This window comes from Electrona antarctica, assembly GCF_951216825.1.
Source record: "Electrona antarctica genome assembly, chromosome: 3".
Lineage (NCBI taxonomy): Eukaryota > Metazoa > Chordata > Actinopteri > Myctophiformes > Myctophidae > Electrona > Electrona antarctica.
In genome coordinates this window covers 22,224,481-22,245,681 of record NC_136808.1, presented here as the reverse complement: position 1 = coordinate 22,245,681, position 21,201 = coordinate 22,224,481, and the positions used below count along the sequence as shown (strand labels likewise).

Here is a 21,201-nt window from a genome sequence, read left to right as displayed (position 1 = left end):
TGTGAGAGAGATTAATTTATTTCCGTTACACGCTCATGATGTGCCTAACAGGGGCAGCAGTAGCTCAGAGGGTAGAGTGGCAGCCGGATGGGAACCGCAAGGTTCCATGTTCGATCCCTGTGGGCTCCACCAGAGTGAAGTGTCGATTTAAGTGTCCTTCAGCAATCTAGACTGAACCCCTAATTGCATGGTTTCCTCTGCCATCGCATCGGTGTATGAATGTGTGTGAATGTAATGCACAATCTATATGTAAAGGTGTGTGAATGTGTGTGTGTGGGTGTGTGCGTGCGTGCGTGCGTGGGAATGAGTGACTGTAATGCACAATCCATGTAAAGCGCTTTGGATAAAAAGCGCTATATAAATGCACCATTTAACACAGGACAAAATGGTATAGGCTATTGAACTCAACAATTAAGGCATGAGAAGCACAGGCTTAGGTACTGTACAAATAAAAAATAGTATCAAATTCAAATAGAAATAGTCCAGAAAGCACATGAGAGATATAAACAATGAACATATTTATTTCAGTCCGTGAACATACATACTCTAAATGTACAACAGCGTTTGTAGTTAATGTTTTACAGATTTGTCTTAAAAAAAATCTAATTGACATTCTTTCTGCTCTTGAAAAACAACATCAATTTCAAATGCTTTGAATAATAGGCTATGAGATTTTTATTTTTTTACATCCACGCAATGTACTTGTACAACGATGCAGTCATGGGGTACAAAGTGATTCGCACATGTTCTATATGCATAGTTTATACATATATATTCTATATGATGTACAGCTACATAGTTTATAAAAATGACCACTTTAAAAATATATATCTTAGGAAAATCACATTTCCGATGCAGCTTGCAGGATGAAATTTGGGGAATCAATTTTCCAAAACGGCAAACTGACTTTGTAAAAACAAAAATCCACGTTCAATATCTCTGTTATTGAGAAGTCAGTTTAGCATTATCTTTTTGCCAGTGCATCAATATTCTTTAAGCACTTACTCACACCCGATAAACTTCATTGACTTGTTTCCCCATCTATTCCACACCAAATCTCTGCCGAAAGTATCCGAACTACAAAAGCTTACAACACGTTGCAACATTGTGAGTTTGTAGATCTGGTATTTTTAAATGTTTGCCTATTAGGTCATATACCCAGAATTGCGACACATTTATTTGATTTTATATTTAAGAATATGTGGTGGTGGTGGTAATGCTTTTCAGAAAACTGGCAGATATTTCATTTCAAAAGGTTGTTGTCAGCCTTTCCTGTAGAACAGAATGAAGCTAACTGTGTATAGAGCTAATGGGAGATATTAAAGAACCACTTCACCACTTTTCAACCTACAGTATCTTCAATTGGTCCTCACTAATGTTCACTAATGTTCATGATAAAATACCACCATTTTCTTTCTACTCAGTCTGTGTCTCATAGGAGGGATGTGGGCAGTTCAGAAACCCGTCCACCAGTGACATCATCATTAGGCAGATATTTGTTTAAACAATATTTAAAATACATTTTAAATATGAACATTATTGAGGACCAATTATAATTGATAGGTTGAAAAGTGGTGCAAGTGGTCCTTTAAGGGCTCTTCTCTTCAGCCTGTCAACAGACAGGTCTGGCAGCAGAACTGACGGAACAGCTTCTTTTCACACAGACGGTTGGACTTCACCATCTCACAGAACACCTCGTCCGCTGAGAGAGAGACACAGAGAGAGAGAGAGAGAAACCGACAGACAGACAGACAGACAGACAGACAGACAGACAGACAGACAGACAGACAGACAGACAGACAGAGGAGAAACATAGGCTATATTAGTTATTCTCAACTTTTTGAATATCAAGGACTAGGGCCACCGTTTTGTATTTGTACAAATGGACCCTTTACAGTCCATTTTATTCCATTCGTACACTCAGAGTTACAGACCCATAACTACAAAAAGTGCCCCTCCACGCCACCAGGATAATAGCAAATGACAATTTAGGCATTTTAATTCTCTTAATCCTGAGCGATTTACAGTAAGCGTTTAATTTCTGCAGAAATTGGCGCAACAACAGGCAGATGTAGAAAATGCAGAGCAAAGGTTTTGTCTTGGCCTCTAGGGAGTAAGCATGCAAAGTTGTATCGATGCAATTATAGGTAAGAACAGGAATTGGACTGTTATATCCACCATGTGGATTGTTTAAAGTGTCATTTCTTCCTCTGCCTAGTTGTAATGTTTGTGCATAATTTCAGGGAAATTGCGTTCATGATTTGAGGCATTTTGTTAAAAACTTTGGAAGGCAATCTTAGCCAATGCGGATGGAATATGGGGAAGCGGACAGATCCGTGTCGATCACATGACTATAGAGATAGTGTATAACGAGTTGCGTGATGTATGGATAAAATGTGTACGAGTAAAGAAATGTTTTTAACAAAAGTCGGCCTCATGGTGGCGCTATAACAGGCTTGTCATTGGCATCCAGGGAGTGAGTGTGCACAGTTTGGCATGGACTGCGCCAACGGTGCCGGAGATTAGCTGCACACGCACACACGGACAAACGGACGGATGGAGTGCAAAACATACTCCCTCCCCATGCCTTCAGCCTGGTGGAGACAATAAGGGTCCATTTGGACCCCTGGCGTGTCCATATGGGTGGTAAAGAACGTTGGAATGCCATCCCATCTCTGTTAGCTTAGCTAGCTATGTCCTCTGTCTAAAGAATGTTGGAATGCCGGCATGTTGCCCTGGCGAGGCTGGCGTGCACCGCTGGGCTTGTTGAGATGACGTCAATCTGCACCTGGTGCGATGTGGGCAAAGTAATAATGGGACAAATACTTCTGCTGGACTCTGAACAATATGTCCAGTTCAGTCCACAATACAATCGACCAGCCTAGTTCAGAAGTTCTTCCCTGCCATTCTAACCGACCGACACACACACACAAAAAAAACATGTAGAGGAAGCCGGTTATCTGCCATACAAGACCCCCGTGTGCCCCGTTACGTAATAGCATGGGAGCATGGCCCAAACACACAGAGCACTGTTTGTTCGCTCATAGTAAGATTGTTGTTGTCCTGCCAATAGTTTCTTGCCAATTCCTGCTAAAAATAAAGCCAACACTGTGCCTACTCCTTTCATTATGAAACAGGTTGATGACAACAAGTGTTTTGGTTCATATTTATCTTCTTCCCAAAAGGACTTTCAAACTAGGAAGGGTATGGCCTGGTCAGCCTGGTCAGGCTGACCAGGTCAGCCTGCAATGACATGCATAAGATCAGGTCATCCCACCTTAGTAAGAGGTTCAGAGTAAAAATATTTAGCATTTTTATTTAATTTCAAATGCATTTAATTATACTAAATGTTAACTTTATGAACTTGAATACAAATACATAAAAAAGACAATACAATTGTAATACTAGTCATTAAGCTACTAATATCTACAGTATATAGACTGAAGTAATTAAAGCAGGTCATGTTTGCATGTTTACTGTCACCTGGGACCCTCCCCCAAAACAAACAAACAAACAAATAAATCATGTGGGGACCGCCCTGGGTGGTCCCGACCATAGAGTAATAAATTATGTGGGGACCGCCCTGGGTGGTCCCGATCATAGAGTAATAAATCATGTGGGGACCGCCCTGGGTGGTCCCGACCATAGAGTAATAAATCATGTGGGGACCGCCCTGGGTGGTCCCGACCATAGAGTAATAAATTATGTGGGGACCGCCCTGGGTGGTCCCGATCATAGAGTAATAAATCATGTGGGGACCGCCCTGGGTGGTCCCGACCATAGAGTAATAAATTATGTGGGGACCGCCCTGGGTGGTCCCGATCATAGAGTAATAAATCATGTGGGGACCGCCCTGGGTGGTCCCGACCATAGAGTAATAAATCATGTGGGGACCGCCCTGGGTGGTCCCGACCATAGAGTAATAAATCATGTGGGGACCGCCCTGGGTGGTCCCGACCATAGAGTAATAAATAAATCATGTGGGGACCGCCCTGGGTGGTCCCGACCATAGAGTAATAAAAGGATAGACTGAACCGGAAGTTGCTCAGTGGCGTTTTGAAGCACCCGGAAGAACCCTCTACTTCCGCATTTGCCAACCAAATTTTGGTTGGCAAATGCGGAAGTGCAACCGAGCGCTCAATGTTAAAGCCCAGCTGCACGGGGTTTCCTCGTCATGAATCCACGGGTCCGCCTGCAGTTCACGCTCCAACTACTAGGGCCAAGTGCTTCAACGCTGGAGAGCCTCATTGGGGGCTTGGTCCCGACCCACAGGTTGAGAACCACTGCTGTATATATTAGAATATTAAGAAGAAACAAAACGACCGAGTCGACTCCAGCACACTGTCTCCACTTATCAATTAATTATAGATATTCCACTGTTCGGTTCTGCTTACGTATGATTCATGATGACTATTCTGTATATATGTATTGCCAATACCATGTTTCTTGTTCCTGCTGTTTACTGTAAAGCGCTCTGGATTAAGAGTGTCCGATGAATGCCTGAATTGTGAATTGTTATCCAATATTTATTTTGTGGAGATGCAACGTCTGGGTCAGTCAGACCTTCATCAGTCATCTGCCTGAGTGATGAAGGTCAGTGTACAGGACTTTTTACTGTATAACGACCCCTAATCTGTGATGCAGCAGAAAGCTAATCTGAAACGTCAAGACGTTTTAATTTATGGCTGTAGAAGTCAGACAAGCGTGTACATTTAATCTTTCTTGCCAATTACTGTACAGTATATTGCTTGTTGTCTACCCTGTGAAGCAGACAGTGTAGTGATAAAGAGCTTGTTTGATTTGGCTCTGTTTCAAAAGCGTTTATGTTATTCTCCCATATTTCAAGCCTCGGTTCATTCCTGTTAACTTCAGAAGGCCTGTGGAATCTGTGTTAATTCCGTCGACCATGTGTGTTGTGATCTTGTAGATCTGCTATTTTCAGCATGCAACCAAGTGTAAAATCCGGCATTACGATGCCATCAAAGCCTGCCAATATATACTACATTTTACTTGACAAAATCAACTTGTAGATTTAGAACTACAGTGTAGACTAAAACTAAAATCAACAATGCGTAGAATACAGAACAAATGGGTTTTTTGGTGCACTCAAAAAAGTGTTTTTAAGCCTGCAGTACCACCGTTGCCCAGGTGGAGCCTGCAGTACCACCGTTGCCCAGGTGGAGCCTGCAGTACCACCGTTGCCCAGGTGGAGCCTGCAGAACCATTGCGGCTCAAGAATCCACCACTCCTGAATGAAGTGTCTGGTGCTGGAAGTCTGGTGCAACGCACAGGTCCTGGCGGTACTCCTGGTGAGAGCAGGAGTGGACCTGGTGAGACGTAGGAGGGGCCCGGACAGGAGTCAACCCACAGAGCCTAGTCCCTCCACATGCCAGAATTGTACCTCCCAGTTCCGGCAGAGTAGTTCCGGAGTGGATCCAACGGATTGTGTGGCCCTGGTCTTTTCCTAGTGGGTCTGATCGAGGGTAGCTACTAGGACGTAAGTCGGGACTTGATCACCCCGGGTGTCACCCGAGTGAGGGGTATGATGTCCGCGAGAACCGAAACCCTGATGACCTTGGGATACATCACTGAGGATACGTCCCAGGTGCATCCAAGCAATGTATTTCCGTTCTTAGACATTGTACAACTATTATTTCAACTTGGTCGGGTCTGATTGGTCACGTATGTTGCTGGGCTTTGGGTCGGGTCGGACTAGGCATTACATATTATATTAATTAATTTGTAATTGTAGCGTATTCCGCGGGTGCGCGCCGTTTCCTCTCGCTGCTGCTGTTGCTGTACAGTAGTAGTACATCCCCCCCAAAAAAATAAAAAATAAAATAGCATATCTACAAGCTGCGAGCTATGAGCTTGTAGATCTGCTATTTTTCAATAGCTAAAGTATAACATAATGCTTAAAACACCAAAAGGGGTCTCCCCTCCTGAATGGGTGAACTCAACGCTGACCCAAACTGACCGTTGTTGCAGGTTGCTCAGTGGTCTTTTGAAGCACCCGGAAGAACCCTCTACTTCCGCATTTGCCAACCAAATTTTGGTAAATTGTTATCCAATATTTATTTTGTGGAGATGCAACGTCTGGGTCAGTCAGACCTTCATCAGTCATCTGCCTGAGTGATCAAGGTCAGTGTACAGGACTTTTTACTGTATAACGACCCCTAATCTGTGATGCAGCAGAAAGCTAATCTGAAACGTCAAGACGTTTTACTTTATGGCTGTAGAAGTCAGACAAGCGTGTACATTTAATCTTTCTTGCCAATTACTGTACAGTATATTGCTTGTTGTCTACCCTTTGAAGCAGACAGTGTAGGATAAAGAGCTCGTTTGATTTGGCTCTTTGAGTGAGGGGTATGATGTTCGCGAGAACCGAAACCCCGATGACCTTGGGATACATCACTGAGGATACGTCCCAGGTGCATCCAAGCGATGTATTTTCGTTCTTAGACATTATACAACTATTATTTCAACTTGGGCGGGTCTGATTGGTCACGTATGTTGCTGGGCTTTGGGTCGGGTCGGACTAGGCATTACATATTATATGAATTAATTTGTAACTGTAGCGTTGTACCGTTGTTGCAGGTTGCGTTGACGATGCACGTCCTGCTGACCAGGTTGTATCCGTCCTTGCATTTGGTACAAGTGGTCCCAGGACCGTCACACGCCAGGCAGTTCTCCTCACACCTGACAGATAACAGAAGGGTTGGAGATTTATTAACAGTTGTCTGAAGCGCATTATCAAGATCTGGTGGCCAACCAAAATTAGAAGTGAAGAACTCTGGAGGAAAGGGAGTCAGGAGCCAGTGGAGAAACAGATTCTAAGGAGAAAGTGGGGATGGATTGGCATCACTCCCTGAGGAAACCGGCAGCTAGTACAACGCGCCAGGCACTGACTTGGAACCCCCAGGGGAAGCGGAAGAGAGGGCGGCCTAAGAACACCTGGAGGTGGGACACTGAGGCGGAGCTGAAGAGACAGGGAGTCAGCTGGGGAGAGACGGAAAGGACAGCCCAAAACCGCGTTGGATGGAGAAGAGTCGTCGATGGCCTATGCTCCACTGGGAGCGATGGGCCTAAGTAAGTAAGTAATGGAGATGGAGGGACACAATGACCCCCTTTCCACCGGTTGGTTCCCAATGGGAACCGGTTCAGTTGTTTTTGGTTCTTAGTCCATGAGCCAGAGCTCCAAAATTCGTGGGAAAAACTAGACCTATATTAGTAAATTAATAAATGATAACCCTTCCACAGTAGTAGCTTTTTCATATTTTCTATTATTTTGCGTATTTTCCTACATAATGCCTCATTTGCATATGTATTTGTATTACAATAAATCATTGTCTTCGTGTAAGTAATCGATTGGGGAAGTGTCATGTTGATAACAATCTAATATAGGTATGGTTTTGCACAGTCAATTCATAATTAACGTTCAAATGCTGGAGCTCTGGCTCATGGACTAAGAAACAAAAATAACTGAACCGGTTCCCATTGGGAACCAACTGGTGGAAAAGGGGCCAATGTGACATATCTCTGTTTACACAATGCTGCACCCCCCCTCCAACTGAATATACTTTACCCATTTCCGACCGCATTTTTATAGCGCTTTTCCAAGTGCTCAAAGCGCTTTACAACGGTTCATTCATTCATACATTGGGTGGTGAAGTGGCGAACAGTCGCCGCTTCACTTCCCACATTCACATACCAATGGTGGCGAGCTCACACCGACCAAACTCATTGGAGGTAATGTAGGGTTCAGTGTCTTGCCAAGGACACTTCCACATGTGGACAGGACAGGAGGAGCCGGGATTCGAACCGAACCAATGAGGTCACTCCAAATGAATTGCAGCGGCCAATGAGGCCTCTAGGTTTTTATATCTGTGATCCAGGGTAACTCACCTGCGACACATCCGCTGTGGGATCCCCGGGGACTCTCCGGGGTAGAACCCAGCGGTGCACGTCTGCACGCACCACCAGTCCTGCTGCAGGTAGCCTTCTGCACACTGGATGCACTCCTCCTTACCCGGCCCTGGACGGAGACAAGGAACCACACTTGGATGAAACAGGGACGGATGAAGCCCCACGAGGGCCCCCATAGCGACATTTTTGTGTTTTTCCGTGTTTTTATCATCTTTTTAACCTACATTTAACAAAATCAACAGCCAATGAAGGGCCCCAGGAGCCCTTTTCAGGGCGTCAAACCTAATGGGGGGGGGTCAGATCAACATATGTAATTAATCTGTACTGGCCATATATGGAGCGTGTCTTGAGTGTACAGGGTTTGATGAGGTCAGATCAACATATGGAATGTCAGAACAGGAAGGACGGGTGGGGAGGGATCAACATATGGAATGTCAGAACAGGTCAGCTCCATATATGGAGATCTAAGGGTTTGAAGTTTGCAGTCAGGTGTAGAGTTGCTGGCCGGCTCCATATATGCAGATATGGAGATCTAAGGGTCTCCATGATGTCACGTGATGTCACGAGATGCCACAAAGCGTGACCATATATGGAGGCGTGATGTCACGAGGCGTGACCATATATGGAGACATGGATGACTAACTAACTAACGGATGGACGGACGGACGGACCACGGATGGATGGGAGATGCAGGTTTTCATAATAAATGCGACGTACGGTCACAATCAGCACAATATACAGCCAGGACTCTATACCCGATGACCTCTCTCTCTCTCTCTCTCGTCAGTAATAACGGACAACAGAAGTGTTCTTGTCTAGCCGTTCAACAGCAATAAACATCACAGTAGCTCCAGGCTAACTCAACTTATTTCCTGTGGGAGAGACTGGAGTTGAAACGATTAGCCTACCCTGGAGCGCACGCACCATCAGGGCCATCTGTAAATGACACCGGCCAGATACAAAGCTGGCAGCCAGCTAAATGCAGGGGTTGAAAAAAGTCACTCAAATGTTTTATTTAAAGGAGAGTTTTGTGCTAGAATGCTTTCTCACCTTTAGTTGCAGTTGTTTAGTCCTCATAAAAGTGGTCCAGGTGTTATTTTGTGGGAAAAAATAAGTATTATTGGCTATTTCCCCTACCCCACAATAAGCCCTGAATGGGGCGCTGGGTTTTAGTGCTAATTCGCTTATTTCCATCGCTCAAAAATCAATTTTCTTTGTAGTCGAAGTCACGCTTTACGGCTGAAACACAGCAACACCGTTACTATGCTGTAAAGTGTCATGCTACACATACTGTTGACATTATAAAGAGAGGATAATATCCTCTCTTTATAATGTCTTTGTATATAATTATTACAAAGAAAATGGATTTTCGAGCGATGGAAATAAGCGAATTAGCACTACAATCCAACACCCCATTCAAGGCTTATGGTGGGGTAGGGGAAATAACCAATAATTTTTCCACAAAATAACAACTGGACCACTTTTATGAGGACTAAACTGCAACTAAAGGTAAGAAAGCCTTCTAGCACGAAATCCTCCTTTAAGTAAAAATGTAAAACTACTCTGTTACAAATAAAAGTCCAGAGTGCAAAAGGTATTGGCATCAAAATGTACCAAAAGTAAAAAATACTCACTTTGCAGAATGTCCCATTTCACGTTTTCAAATGTATCAAAATATTTTGAAAATAGTCGATCTACAAGCTTCCACAATGCGTCATGATGTGATGAATTGTGGGCTTGTACTGTAGATCAGCAATTTTCAAATGGCCGTATATATAGGGTGTATAGGGCTGAAGTGGTTACTGTATGTTTTCTAATAATAATAATCCAAATCTACAAAGTAACTAGTCTCTCTCTATATATGTCGTCCTCAGACGAGCCCTCCATCGGCGCCTCCAGTCATCCCGGTTCTCCATACATCTGGCCAGCTCATTTGTGCTTTCTGCACCAGCATCTTTCTTTAGTACGGTAGGTGGGAGGTCCTCTCGGTCGATGCCCGTGTGTTGGTTCCCGCAGTACAAGCTTTTTGGTAACTAAATCGGAAATACTCAAGTAAAGTACAAATTCCTCAGAATTGTAATACTTACGTATAGTTACTTTCCACCATTGGCTAAATCATTCTAAATGTCATCCTGGCATGCCATCACAAACCAACAGCCTCGCTCATCAATCCTAATGGATTTAAACCCACGTGGTCATCACAGACGTAATGAATATTGATCTTTCCCTAACCGAGGCAAATCAATGGAGCAGTTTATCACAATCTGCCACTGTGAGAATTATTAGAGGCAAAGATGTGGCAATAACATCGATTTGTCACAAACAACCACATCATATAACTGTATAGTAATTAGAGCGATGGCATGTCCGTTTGTGTCAATTAAGTATCTCCCCAGTAATTTAGTCAATGTATATATCAGCCTATAGAGTAAGTCTGTGTCAACATTGTATAGACTGACTATGATTAAACAGTCTGCAAACCGTGTATTGCAGAGATTTATAGAGCACCGAAGTCTGACGCCAATATCGCTAGAGGGCGCTAAGTCCACGGGTTTGTGTACTTTTTTTATTTGTATTATAATCCCCATAGGGGGATCTTAGCTCGCCAGCTCATATAAGAACTGTGTTTGAAAAATAATTAAACAAATCATCCTGGCGGTACTCGGATATGGAGAATCAACTGACTGAGAGAAAGCCTCAAATAATAATCATATAACGATCTGTACTGAAAATAGGAGGTTTTAAAAAGATTCCATTGAATCGTATCGAATATTGTATCGAATCGAATCGTAACCTTGAAATCGAAAGTTGAATTGAATCGCGGATTAGGCCAATCGTGACAGCCCTACTAGACACACTGACCTGTACATGTCCAACAGGAAGCGTCACACAGGCTGCAGGTCATCTCCTCCAGGTGGAAGAAGGTTCCGTTCACACAATCAGGAACACAGGTCATCCCCGCCAGACTGGAGGGGGGGGGGGGGGGGGGGGGGGCACGCACGCACACACACGCACGCACAAACACACACACACACACACAGCCAAACCATGGTGTTTGTCTCAACCAGTAAGTGATTTTTTTTTTAATCACTATATACTGATCTAACTAAAATCTACTAACTCTTCCTGTGCACCTGTCTGTTTGTCAGTACCTGTATCCCTCTCTGCATGCACCTGTCTGTCTGTCTGTCTGTCTGTCTGTCTGTCTGTCTGTCTGTCTGTCTGTCTGTCTGTCTGTCTGTCTGTCTGTCAGTACCTGTATCTCTCTCTGCATGCGGTGCACCTGTCTGCGTCCTTCAGACATTCCAGGCAGGCGTCATGGCACCTCAGACACTGTCTCTGACCTGGAGTAGACCCAGGGGGGATGGGGGGGGGGGGGGGGGGGGGCACATAGTGGACAATAATATAATATATAATATTACCAGAAGCTCATAAAGACCTAGTCCTGAATTACCTTAACTGGTCTGTAAATCTGTGTACACATACGTGTGTGTGTGTGTGTGTGTGTGTGTGTGTGTGTGTGTGTGTGTGTGTGTGTGTGTGTGTGTGTGTGTGTGTGTGTGTGTGTGTGTGTGTGTGTGTGTGTGTGTGTGTGTGTGTGTGCTGTGTGATAATGTTAACTCTATAGATATACACACAGCAACACAAACACCAGATCTGTCTTTGCGGTGTGTTCAGGAAAAGACCGAAAATACAGAGGGAAGACATATTTCATATTACCACACCTGGGGATCTATTAGAGTAATGTTAACTCTATAGACACATTTAAAACACCTGGGGGTCTATTAGAGTAATGTTACCTCTATAGACACATACAGAACACCTGGGGGTCTATTGTTAACTCCATAGACACATACAACATATTGTTGTTTGTTTGTTTGTTTGTTGATATCTTATTTGTTGTGTATTGTTGTTTTGTATGTGATATGGACCCTGAGTCTGAAATAAAGATTGAAAATACAAAACACCTGGGAGTCTATTATAGGGGATTCACACTGAGACGGACTGAGTCCGTTTGATTCGAACCGTTCCCGAATACGGTTGCCTGGTTCCCGCTGGCCATGATTCACATTGGCCCGAGATTCAACAGCGCACCCGGGTACACTTCATTCAACGTATGTGCGCTGTGGACTTTGGGGCTTTGGGAAACAGAAAATGTCATGTCACTGAAGAAGAGTCACTTTCAGAGTTTAGAGCAAATAATAAGGTTTGTTCCTGACGTTGTCTTGGGTTATAATAATAACATAACAACAATACACAACTAAAGCAGTGTGCGCTGATGGTCATAAACAGCGCAATGTAACGTTGTCTCTCGTCATGACATCACATACATATCCTTGGTATGTTAACAGTGACGTCACTGACTAAACCTTGGTATGTTTGTCCTAGCTGCAGCGCATGGCATGTTTTTTTTCTGGTTCATGTTTTTTTTCTCCACGGCTCGTGCTGTGCTACTCAAACACTAGAACTACCAGAAGTCCAGAAGTACAACCCAGGTAAAATAATGTGTCATTGTAACAAAATATAAATTATGATTATAGTCCACTTCCTCCTTTTAGTACGGATGGCTTTCACATTGCAGCGATCCGTATCCGAGACTTGATTGATTGCGATCCCGGGTACGGTTGGGCGATCCGCTCCCGGGGAACGGTACGCATCATTCACACTACCACAACATCTGCCAAGTGGTCCCGAGTGTGAACCCCCCCTTAGAGTAATGTTAACTACTCGCCTACAAAACGAAGGAAAAAAAACAAAGAAAAAAACAAAACAATGGCACTCCATCTTTTAAGAAAAGGAATGGTCTGCTGACTTCTTTCAGTGTGGAAATAGAGCTGCTATACGGTACAGCTCTCTTTGAAACAGAGCTGCTATACGGTACAGCTCTCTTTGAAACAGAGCTGCTATACGGTACAGCTCTCTTTGCGCATGTGCAAGCTCGCCTTCTTCCAACCAGCAACCACACACACAAAATATCAACGAAAATTGTAATCAATCACAGCCTTGTTCATAAATCCAGGGTAAAATCACATGCAGGACGTACCGTCATCGGCATAGAATCCAGGAGTGCAGGCGTCGACGCAGGTGGAGTTGAGAGCGTCCAGGTAGAGTCCTCTCCTGCAAGACAGACACTCTGACCTGTCGGAGCGGAGCTCGCACCTCTCACAGCCTCTGGGACAGCGTCTGCACCGACGGGCACCAATGGCCTCGTAGTAGCCCAGAGGACAGTGACTCACACAGGTCCTACGATAGGACAGACATACAGACAGAGGACAGTGACTCACACAGGTCCTACGATAGGACAGACTCCCTGTGGTGGTGTGGAACGCGCGTGGGGCGAGTGGGTTTGAAATCGGTGGGGCGAGTGGGTTCTGGAGTTATGTGGATTACAGACGTACTGTACATACACATGTACAGAGATGTTACCTGCCACTCTTCAGACTGCCCAGGCTGAAGTGAATGCAGTTGAGGCAGTGGTCAGCATCTGGTCCGTCACAGCCCTGGTCCCCACACTCCGTGTGACACGGCCCTGGGGGCGGACGGACAGACAGACAGACAGACAGACAGACAGACAGACAGACAGACAGACAGACAGACAGACAGACAGACAGACAGACAGACAGACAGATCAGCCCTGGTCCCCACACTCTGTGTCACGGCCCCCCGTATTGCTTCCAAGATCATCAGACTTCCTACACCCACACTTTCTGATATGAACAATAAGGCCATCACTTTCAAGCACTTTCAATATCAAATGACACTGATCATCCCCTGTATTGCTTCTTTAACCTCATGCCTCATGTCTTAACGCACCCCTCACCAACCTTAATCAGGTCGTCTTAACGCAACCCTCACCAACCTTAATCCGGTCGTATTAACGCACCCCTCACCAACCTTAATCAGGTCGTCTTAACGCAACCCTCACCAACCTTAATCAGGTCGTCTTAACGCAACCCTCACCAACCTTAATCCGGTCGTATTAACGCACCCCTCACCAACCTTAATCAGGTCGTCTTAACGCAACCCTCACCAACCTTAATCAGGTCGTCTTAACGCAACCCTCACCAACCTTAATCCGGTCGTATTAACGCACCCCTCACCAACCTTAATCAGGTCGTCTTAACGCAACCCTCACCAACCTTAATCAGGTCGTCTTAACGCACCCCTCACCAACCTTAATCAGGTCGTCTTAACGCAACCCTCACCAACCTTAATCCGGTCGTATTAACGCACCCCTCACCAACCTTAATCAGGTCGTATTAACGCACCCCTCACCAACCTTAATCAGGTCGTCTTAACGCACCCCTCACCAACCTTAATCCGGTCGTATTAACGCACCCCTCACCAACCTTAATCCGGTCGTATTAACGCACCCCTCACCAACCTTAATCAGGTCGTCTTAACGCAACCCTCACCAACCTTAATCCGGTCGTATTAACGCACCCCTCACCAACCTTAATCAGGTCGTATTAACGCACCCCTCACCAACCTTAATCAGGTCGTCTTAACGCACCCCTCACCAACCTTAATCCGGTCGTATTAACGCACCCCTCACCAACCTTAATCAGGTCGTCTTAACGCACCCCTCACCAACCTTAATCCAGTCGTATTAACGCACCCCTCACCAACCTTAATCCGGTCGTCTTAACGCACCCCTCACCAACCTTAATCAGGTCGTCTTAACGCACCCCTCACCAACCTTAATCCAGTCGTCTTAACGCAACCCTCACCAACCTTAATCAGGTCGTCTTAACGCACCCCTCACCAACCTTAATCCGGTCGTATTAACGCACCCCTCACCAACCTTAATCAGGTCGTCTTAACGCAACCCTCACCAACCTTAATCAGGTCGTCTTAACGCACCCCTCACCAACCTTAATCCGGTCGTATTAACGCACCCCTCACCAACCTTAATCCGGTCGTTTTAACGCACCCCTCACCAACCTTAATCAGGTCGTCTTAACGCACCCCTCACCAACCTTAATCCGGTCGTCTTAACGCAACCCTCACCAACCTTAATCAGGTCGTCTTAACGCACCCCTCACCAACCTTAATCCGGTCGTATTAACGCACCCCTCACCAACCTTAATCAGGTCGTCTTAACGCAACCCTCACCAACCTTAATCAGGTCGTCTTAACGCACCCCTCACCAACCTTAATCCGGTCGTATTAACGCACCCCTCACCAACCTTAATCAGGTCGTCTTAACGCACCCCTCACCAACCTTAATCCGGTCGTATTAACGCACCCCTCACCAACCTTAATCCGGTCGTATTAACGCACCCCTCACCAACCTTAATCCGGTCGTATTAACGCACCCCTCACCAACCTTAATCAGGTCGTCTTAACGCAACCCTCACCAACCTTAATCAGGTCGTCTTAACGCACCCCTCACCAACCTTAATCCGGTCGTATTAACGCACCCCTCACCAACCTTAATCAGGTCGTCTTAACGCACCCCTCACCAACCTTAATCCGGTCGTATTAACGCACCCCTCACCAACCTTAATCCGGTCGTCTTAATGCACCCCTCACCAACCTTAATCCGGTCGTATTAACGCACCCCTCACCAACCTTAATCAGGTCGTTTTAACGCACCCCTCACCAACCTTAATCCGGTCGTATTAACGCACCCCTCACCAACCTTAATCCGGTCGTATTAACGCACCCCTCACCAACCTTAATCCGGTCGTATTAACGCACCCCTCACCAACCTTAATCCGGTAGTATTAACGCACCCCTCACCAACCTTAATCAGGTCGTCTTAACGCACCCCTCACCAACCTTAATCCGGTCGTATTAACGCACCCCTCACCAACCTTAATCCGGTCGTCTTAACGCACCCCTCACCAACCTTAATCAGGTCGTCTTAACGCACCCCTCACCAACCTTAATCCGGTCGTATTAACGCACCCCTCACCAACCTTAATCAGGTCGTCTTAACGCACCCCTCACCAACCTTAATCCAGTCGTATTAACGCACCCCTCACCAACCTTAATCCGGTCGTCTTAACGCACCCCTCACCAACCTTAATCAGGTCGTCTTAACGCACCCCTCACCAACCTTAATCCAGTCGTCTTAACGCAACCCTCACCAACCTTAATCAGGTCGTCTTAACGCACCCCTCACCAACCTTAATCCGGTCGTATTAACGCACCCCTCACCAACCTTAATCAGGTCGTCTTAACGCAACCCTCACCAACCTTAATCAGGTCGTCTTAACGCACCCCTCACCAACCTTAATCCGGTCGTATTAACGCACCCCTCACCAACCTTAATCCGGTCGTTTTAACGCACCCCTCACCAACCTTAATCAGGTCGTCTTAACGCACCCCTCACCAACCTTAATCCGGTCGTCTTAACGCAACCCTCACCAACCTTAATCAGGTCGTCTTAACGCACCCCTCACCAACCTTAATCCGGTCGTATTAACGCACCCCTCACCAAACTTAATCAGGTCGTCTTAACGCAACCCTCACCAACCTTAATCAGGTCGTCTTAACGCACCCCTCACCAACCTTAATCTGGTCGTATTAACGCACCCCTCACCAACCTTAATCCGGTCGTATTAACGCACCCCTCACCAACCTTAATCCGGTCGTTTTAACGCACCCCTCACCAACCTTAATCCGGTCGTATTAACGCACCCCTCACCAACCTTAATCAGGTTGTCTTAACGCACCCCTCACCAACCTTAATCCGGTCGTATTAACGCACCCCTCACCAACCTTAATCCGGTCGTATTAACGCACCCCTCACCAACCTTAATCCGGTCGTATTAACGCACCCCTCACCAACCTTAATCCGGTCGTATTAACGCACCCCTCACCAACCTTAATCAGGTCGTCTTAACGCAACCCTCACCAACCTTAATCAGGTCGTCTTAACGCACCCCTCACCAACCTTAATCCGGTCGTATTAACGCACCCCTCACCAACCTTAATCCGGTCGTTTTAACGCACCCCTCACCAACCTTAATCAGGTCGTCTTAACGCACCCCTCACCAACCTTAATCCGGTCGTCTTAACGCAACCCTCACCAACCTTAATCAGGTCGTCTTAACGCACCCCTCACCAACCTTAATCCGGTCGTATTAACGCACCCCTCACCAACCTTAATCAGGTCGTCTTAACGCAACCCTCACCAACCTTAATCAGGTCGTCTTAACGCACCCCTCACCAACCTTAATCCGGTCGTATTAACGCACCCCTCACCAACCTTAATCAGGTCGTCTTAACGCACCCCTCACCAACCTTAATCCGGTCGTATTAACGCACCCCTCACCAACCTTAATCTGGTCGTATTAACGCACCCCTCACCAACCTTAATCCGGTCGTATTAACGCACCCCTCACCAACCTTAATCAGGTCGTCTTAACGCAACCCTCACCAACCTTAATCAGGTCGTTTTAACGCACGCCTCACCAACCTTAATCCGGTCGTATTAACGTACCCCTCACCAACCTTAATCAGGTCGTCTTAACGCACCCCTCACCAACCTTAATCCGGTCGTATTAACGCACCCCTCACCAAACTTAATCCGGTCGTCTTAATGCACCCCTCACCAACCTTAATCCGGTCGTATTAACGCACCCCTCACCAACCTTAATCAGGTCGTCTTAACGCACCCCTCACCAACCTTAATCCGGTCGTATTAACGCACCCCTCACCAACCTTAATCCGGTCGTATTAACGCACCCCTCACCAACCTTAATCCGGTCGTATTAACGCACCCCTCACCAACCTTAATCCGGTAGTATTAACGCACCCCTCACCAACCTTAATCAGGTCGTCTTAACGCACCCCTCACCAACCTTAATCCGGTCGTATTAACGCACCCCTCACCAACCTTAATCCGGTCGTCTTAACGCACCCCTCACCAACCTTAATCAGGTCGTCTTAACGCACCCCTCACCAACCTTTATCCGGTCGTTTTAACGCAACCCTCACCAACCTTAATCAGGTCGTCTTAACGCACCCCTCACCAACCTTAATCCGGTCGTATTAACGCACCCCTCACCAACCTTAATCAGGTCGTATTAACGCACCCCTCACCAACCTTAATCCGGTCGTATTAACGCACCCCTCACCAACCTTAATCCGGTCGTCTTAACGCACCCCTCACCAACCTTAATCCGGTCGTATTAACGCACCCCTCACCAACCTTAATCCAGTTTTATTAACGCACCCCTCACCAACCCTAATCAGGTCGTATTAACGCACCCCTCACCAACCTTAACCTGGTCGTATTAACGCACCCCTCACCAACCTTAATCAGGTCGTATTAACGCACCCCTCACCAACCTTAATCCGGTCGTATTAACGCACCCCTGACCAACCCTAATCAGGTCGTATTAACGCACCCCTCACCAACCTTAATCAGGTCGTATTAACGCACCCCTCACCAACCTTAATCCGGTCGTATTAACGCACCCCTCACCAACCCTAATCAGGTCGTATTAACGCACCCCTCACCAACCTTAATCCGGTGGTATTAACGCACCCCTCACCAACCTTAATCCGGTCGTATTAACGCACCCCTCACCAACCTTAATCCGGTCGTATTAACGCACCCCTCACCAACCTTAATCCGGTCGTATTAACGCACCCCTCACCAACCTTAATCCGGTCGTATTAACGCACCCCTCACCAACCTTAATCAGGTCGTATTAACGCACCCCTCACCAACCTTAATCCGGTCTTATTAACGCACCCCTCACCAACCTTAATCCGGTCGTTTTAACGCACCCATCACCAACCTTAATCCGGTCGTATTAACGCACCCCTCACCAACCTTAATCCGGTTTTATTAACGCACCCCTCACCAACCCTAATCAGGTCGTATTAACGCACCCCTCACCAACCTTAATCCGGTCGTATTAACGCACCCCTCACCAACCTTAATCAGGTCGTCTTAACGCACCCCTCACCAACCTTAATCCGGTCGTATTAACGCACCCCTCACCAACCTTAATCCGGTCGTATTAACGCACCCCTCACCAACCTTAATCCGGTCGTATTAACGCACCCCTCACCAACCTTAATCCGGTCGTATTAACGCACCCCTCACCAACCTTAATCCGGTCGTATTAACGCACCCCTCACCAACCTTAATCCGGTCGTCTTAACGCACCCCTCACCAACCTTAATCAGGTCGTCTTAACGCACCCCTCACCAACCTTAATCCGGTCGTCTTAACGCAACCCTCACCAACCTTAATCAGGTCGTCGTAACGCACCCCTCACCAACCTTAATCCGGTCGTATTAACGCACCCCTCACCAACCATAATCAGGTCGTATTAACGCACCCCTCACCAACCTTAATCCGGTCGTATTAACGCACCCCTCACCAACCTTAATCCGGTCGTCTTAACGCACCCCTCACCAACCTTAATCCGGTCGTATTAACGCACCCCTCACCAACCTTAATCCGGTTTTATTAACGCACCCCTCACCAACCCTAATCAGGTCGTATTAACGCAACCCTCCCCAACCTTAATCAGGTCGTCTTAACGCACCCCTCACCAACCTTAATCCGGTCGTATTAACGCACCCCTCACCAACCTTAATCCGGTCGTATTAACGCACCCCTCATCAACCTTAATCCAGTCGGACCAATGCTATGTCTAACCAATGCTATGTCTAACCAAAGTATGCCTCTCCCGTTTTAGTAGGAGTGTTTTTGTATTGTCTTGGTGCATGTGCTCTGTGTTGTTTTTGATGTGGGTGTTTGAACAGACTGTGAAGACGAATATCCTTCGGGACAATAAAGATTATTATTATTATGCCTGCTGTTATCCACTTTATATTCATCATCATCATCATCATCATCATCATCATCATCATCATCATCATACTGTACCATTATACTCCTCTTCCTCCTCATCCTGGGTCTCTGTAGCTCCCTCTAGAGGTGGTTCTGGAGTCGTTTCGGGGTTCTCCAACATCCTGGAGCGGGAGTGCTGAGCGCCGTGGCTCTGGTACGGGTGCTCAGAGGTGCCATAAAGGACCAGGGACCACTCTTTGATTTTACCTGTTCCAAACAAAAAGGGTCAAAAAAGGGTTTACTGTAGTGTAAACCACCACCAGTGTGTGTGTGTGTGTGTGTGCGTGCGTGCGTGCGTGCGTGCGTGCGTGCGTTGCTTGCGTGCGTGCGTGCGTTGCTTGCGTGCGTGCGTGCGTGAATTCATTTTTGGAGGGGATCAATCCCATCAAAAAGAAATATGCTTTCACCATTAGTCATGTGACAACGTAATTGACTTGCAAAAGGTGGGTGGCGTGGCCTATTTCTTAAAAATAGAACGCTATATAATATCACAAACACAAGATCCGATCTCAACGACAAATTTTAATCGCATGTTTTGCATAATTCTGGTCTCTGACGCTATTCTTATCCCAGCATATTGCTCAGGTCCTGCTGCATATTCCTTCGTCCGATTGGCTACGCCCGATCACGTGACACGCGCATCCATGCAGTGCAATGTATTGAAAGAGCTCATTTTACCCAGGACTTCATGGTTGCGTAGCTGTGAGGGCGAGTCGATCATCTCTAGGGTCCAAGTGCCCTCTGCTCGCTCCCCCCAGCAGTGAACGGTCATGAACTCCCAGTTCCTGAAGCCTTCGTTAGAGTTGTCAAACAACCTGTATACATAAATACAGTATATATCAGAAAAACATCCTGTGTATCGTTGCTGTCGGGAGGAAACCACCTAACTCCATTTTTGAGGTTTTGTTTTGTTTGCATAAGTCATTGATGGAGCAGTATTACTTTGTTTTCAAAATATAAGGTTTTCTTAATTTCCTGAAAAATGTATATTTCTCCAATTCAGCGGCGTGTTATTCTGGATAACAGACTGCTCCGCTCTATAACAGACCGCTGGCTAATCAAAGGCTCGGAGCACCTGGCTGCAGCCGCTGCGCTGCTTGGATTTGATGCTGTAGCCAACAGGACAGCCTAACAGATAAACACACAATGTCATTTTACTAAACAACATGCTTTCAAGAATGTTTTTGAAAACACTTGAAGGGAGAAATAGACGATGCAGTACCCCAAAATGTATTCCATTTGATCAACACTCACTTCCTTGTTTCCGAGGCGACTCGTTGCGCTCCACGGGGCCAATTGGAATACTTTCATTACCGTAAGCAAGGCAATACTTTGTTTTGTTGTCACTTTTGGGTAAATTAATTAATACGAGCTTGTAGATCTGCTATTTTTGAAAAATCGTGAAAATGTGGTGCAAATCTTTGAATTATATATTCTTTCAGAGCGAA

The 21,201-nt window shown here is 46.1% G+C and overlaps 1 protein-coding gene across 1 annotated transcript in view; it reads right to left on the bottom strand.

The window, feature by feature from the left end:
• Nucleotides 1-541: 541 nt before the first annotated feature.
• pcsk6 (proprotein convertase subtilisin/kexin type 6) overlaps nt 542-21,201 on the bottom strand; it is a 65,003-nt gene continuing 44,343 nt past the window's right edge. The window contains exons 13-21 of the mRNA XM_079497304.1: nt 20,432-20,568; nt 19,790-19,960; nt 13,354-13,456; nt 12,971-13,170; nt 11,183-11,270; nt 10,789-10,892; nt 7,906-8,035; nt 6,587-6,699; nt 542-1,702 (exon numbers count right to left, since the gene is read on the bottom strand). Of these exons, the coding sequence (XP_079353430.1) occupies nt 1,605-1,702; nt 6,587-6,699; nt 7,906-8,035; nt 10,789-10,892; nt 11,183-11,270; nt 12,971-13,170; nt 13,354-13,456; nt 19,790-19,960; nt 20,432-20,568 (1,144 nt within the window). The 3' untranslated portion in view covers nt 542-1,604. The remainder of the gene's footprint in view (nt 1,703-6,586; nt 6,700-7,905; nt 8,036-10,788; nt 10,893-11,182; nt 11,271-12,970; nt 13,171-13,353; nt 13,457-19,789; nt 19,961-20,431; nt 20,569-21,201) is intronic.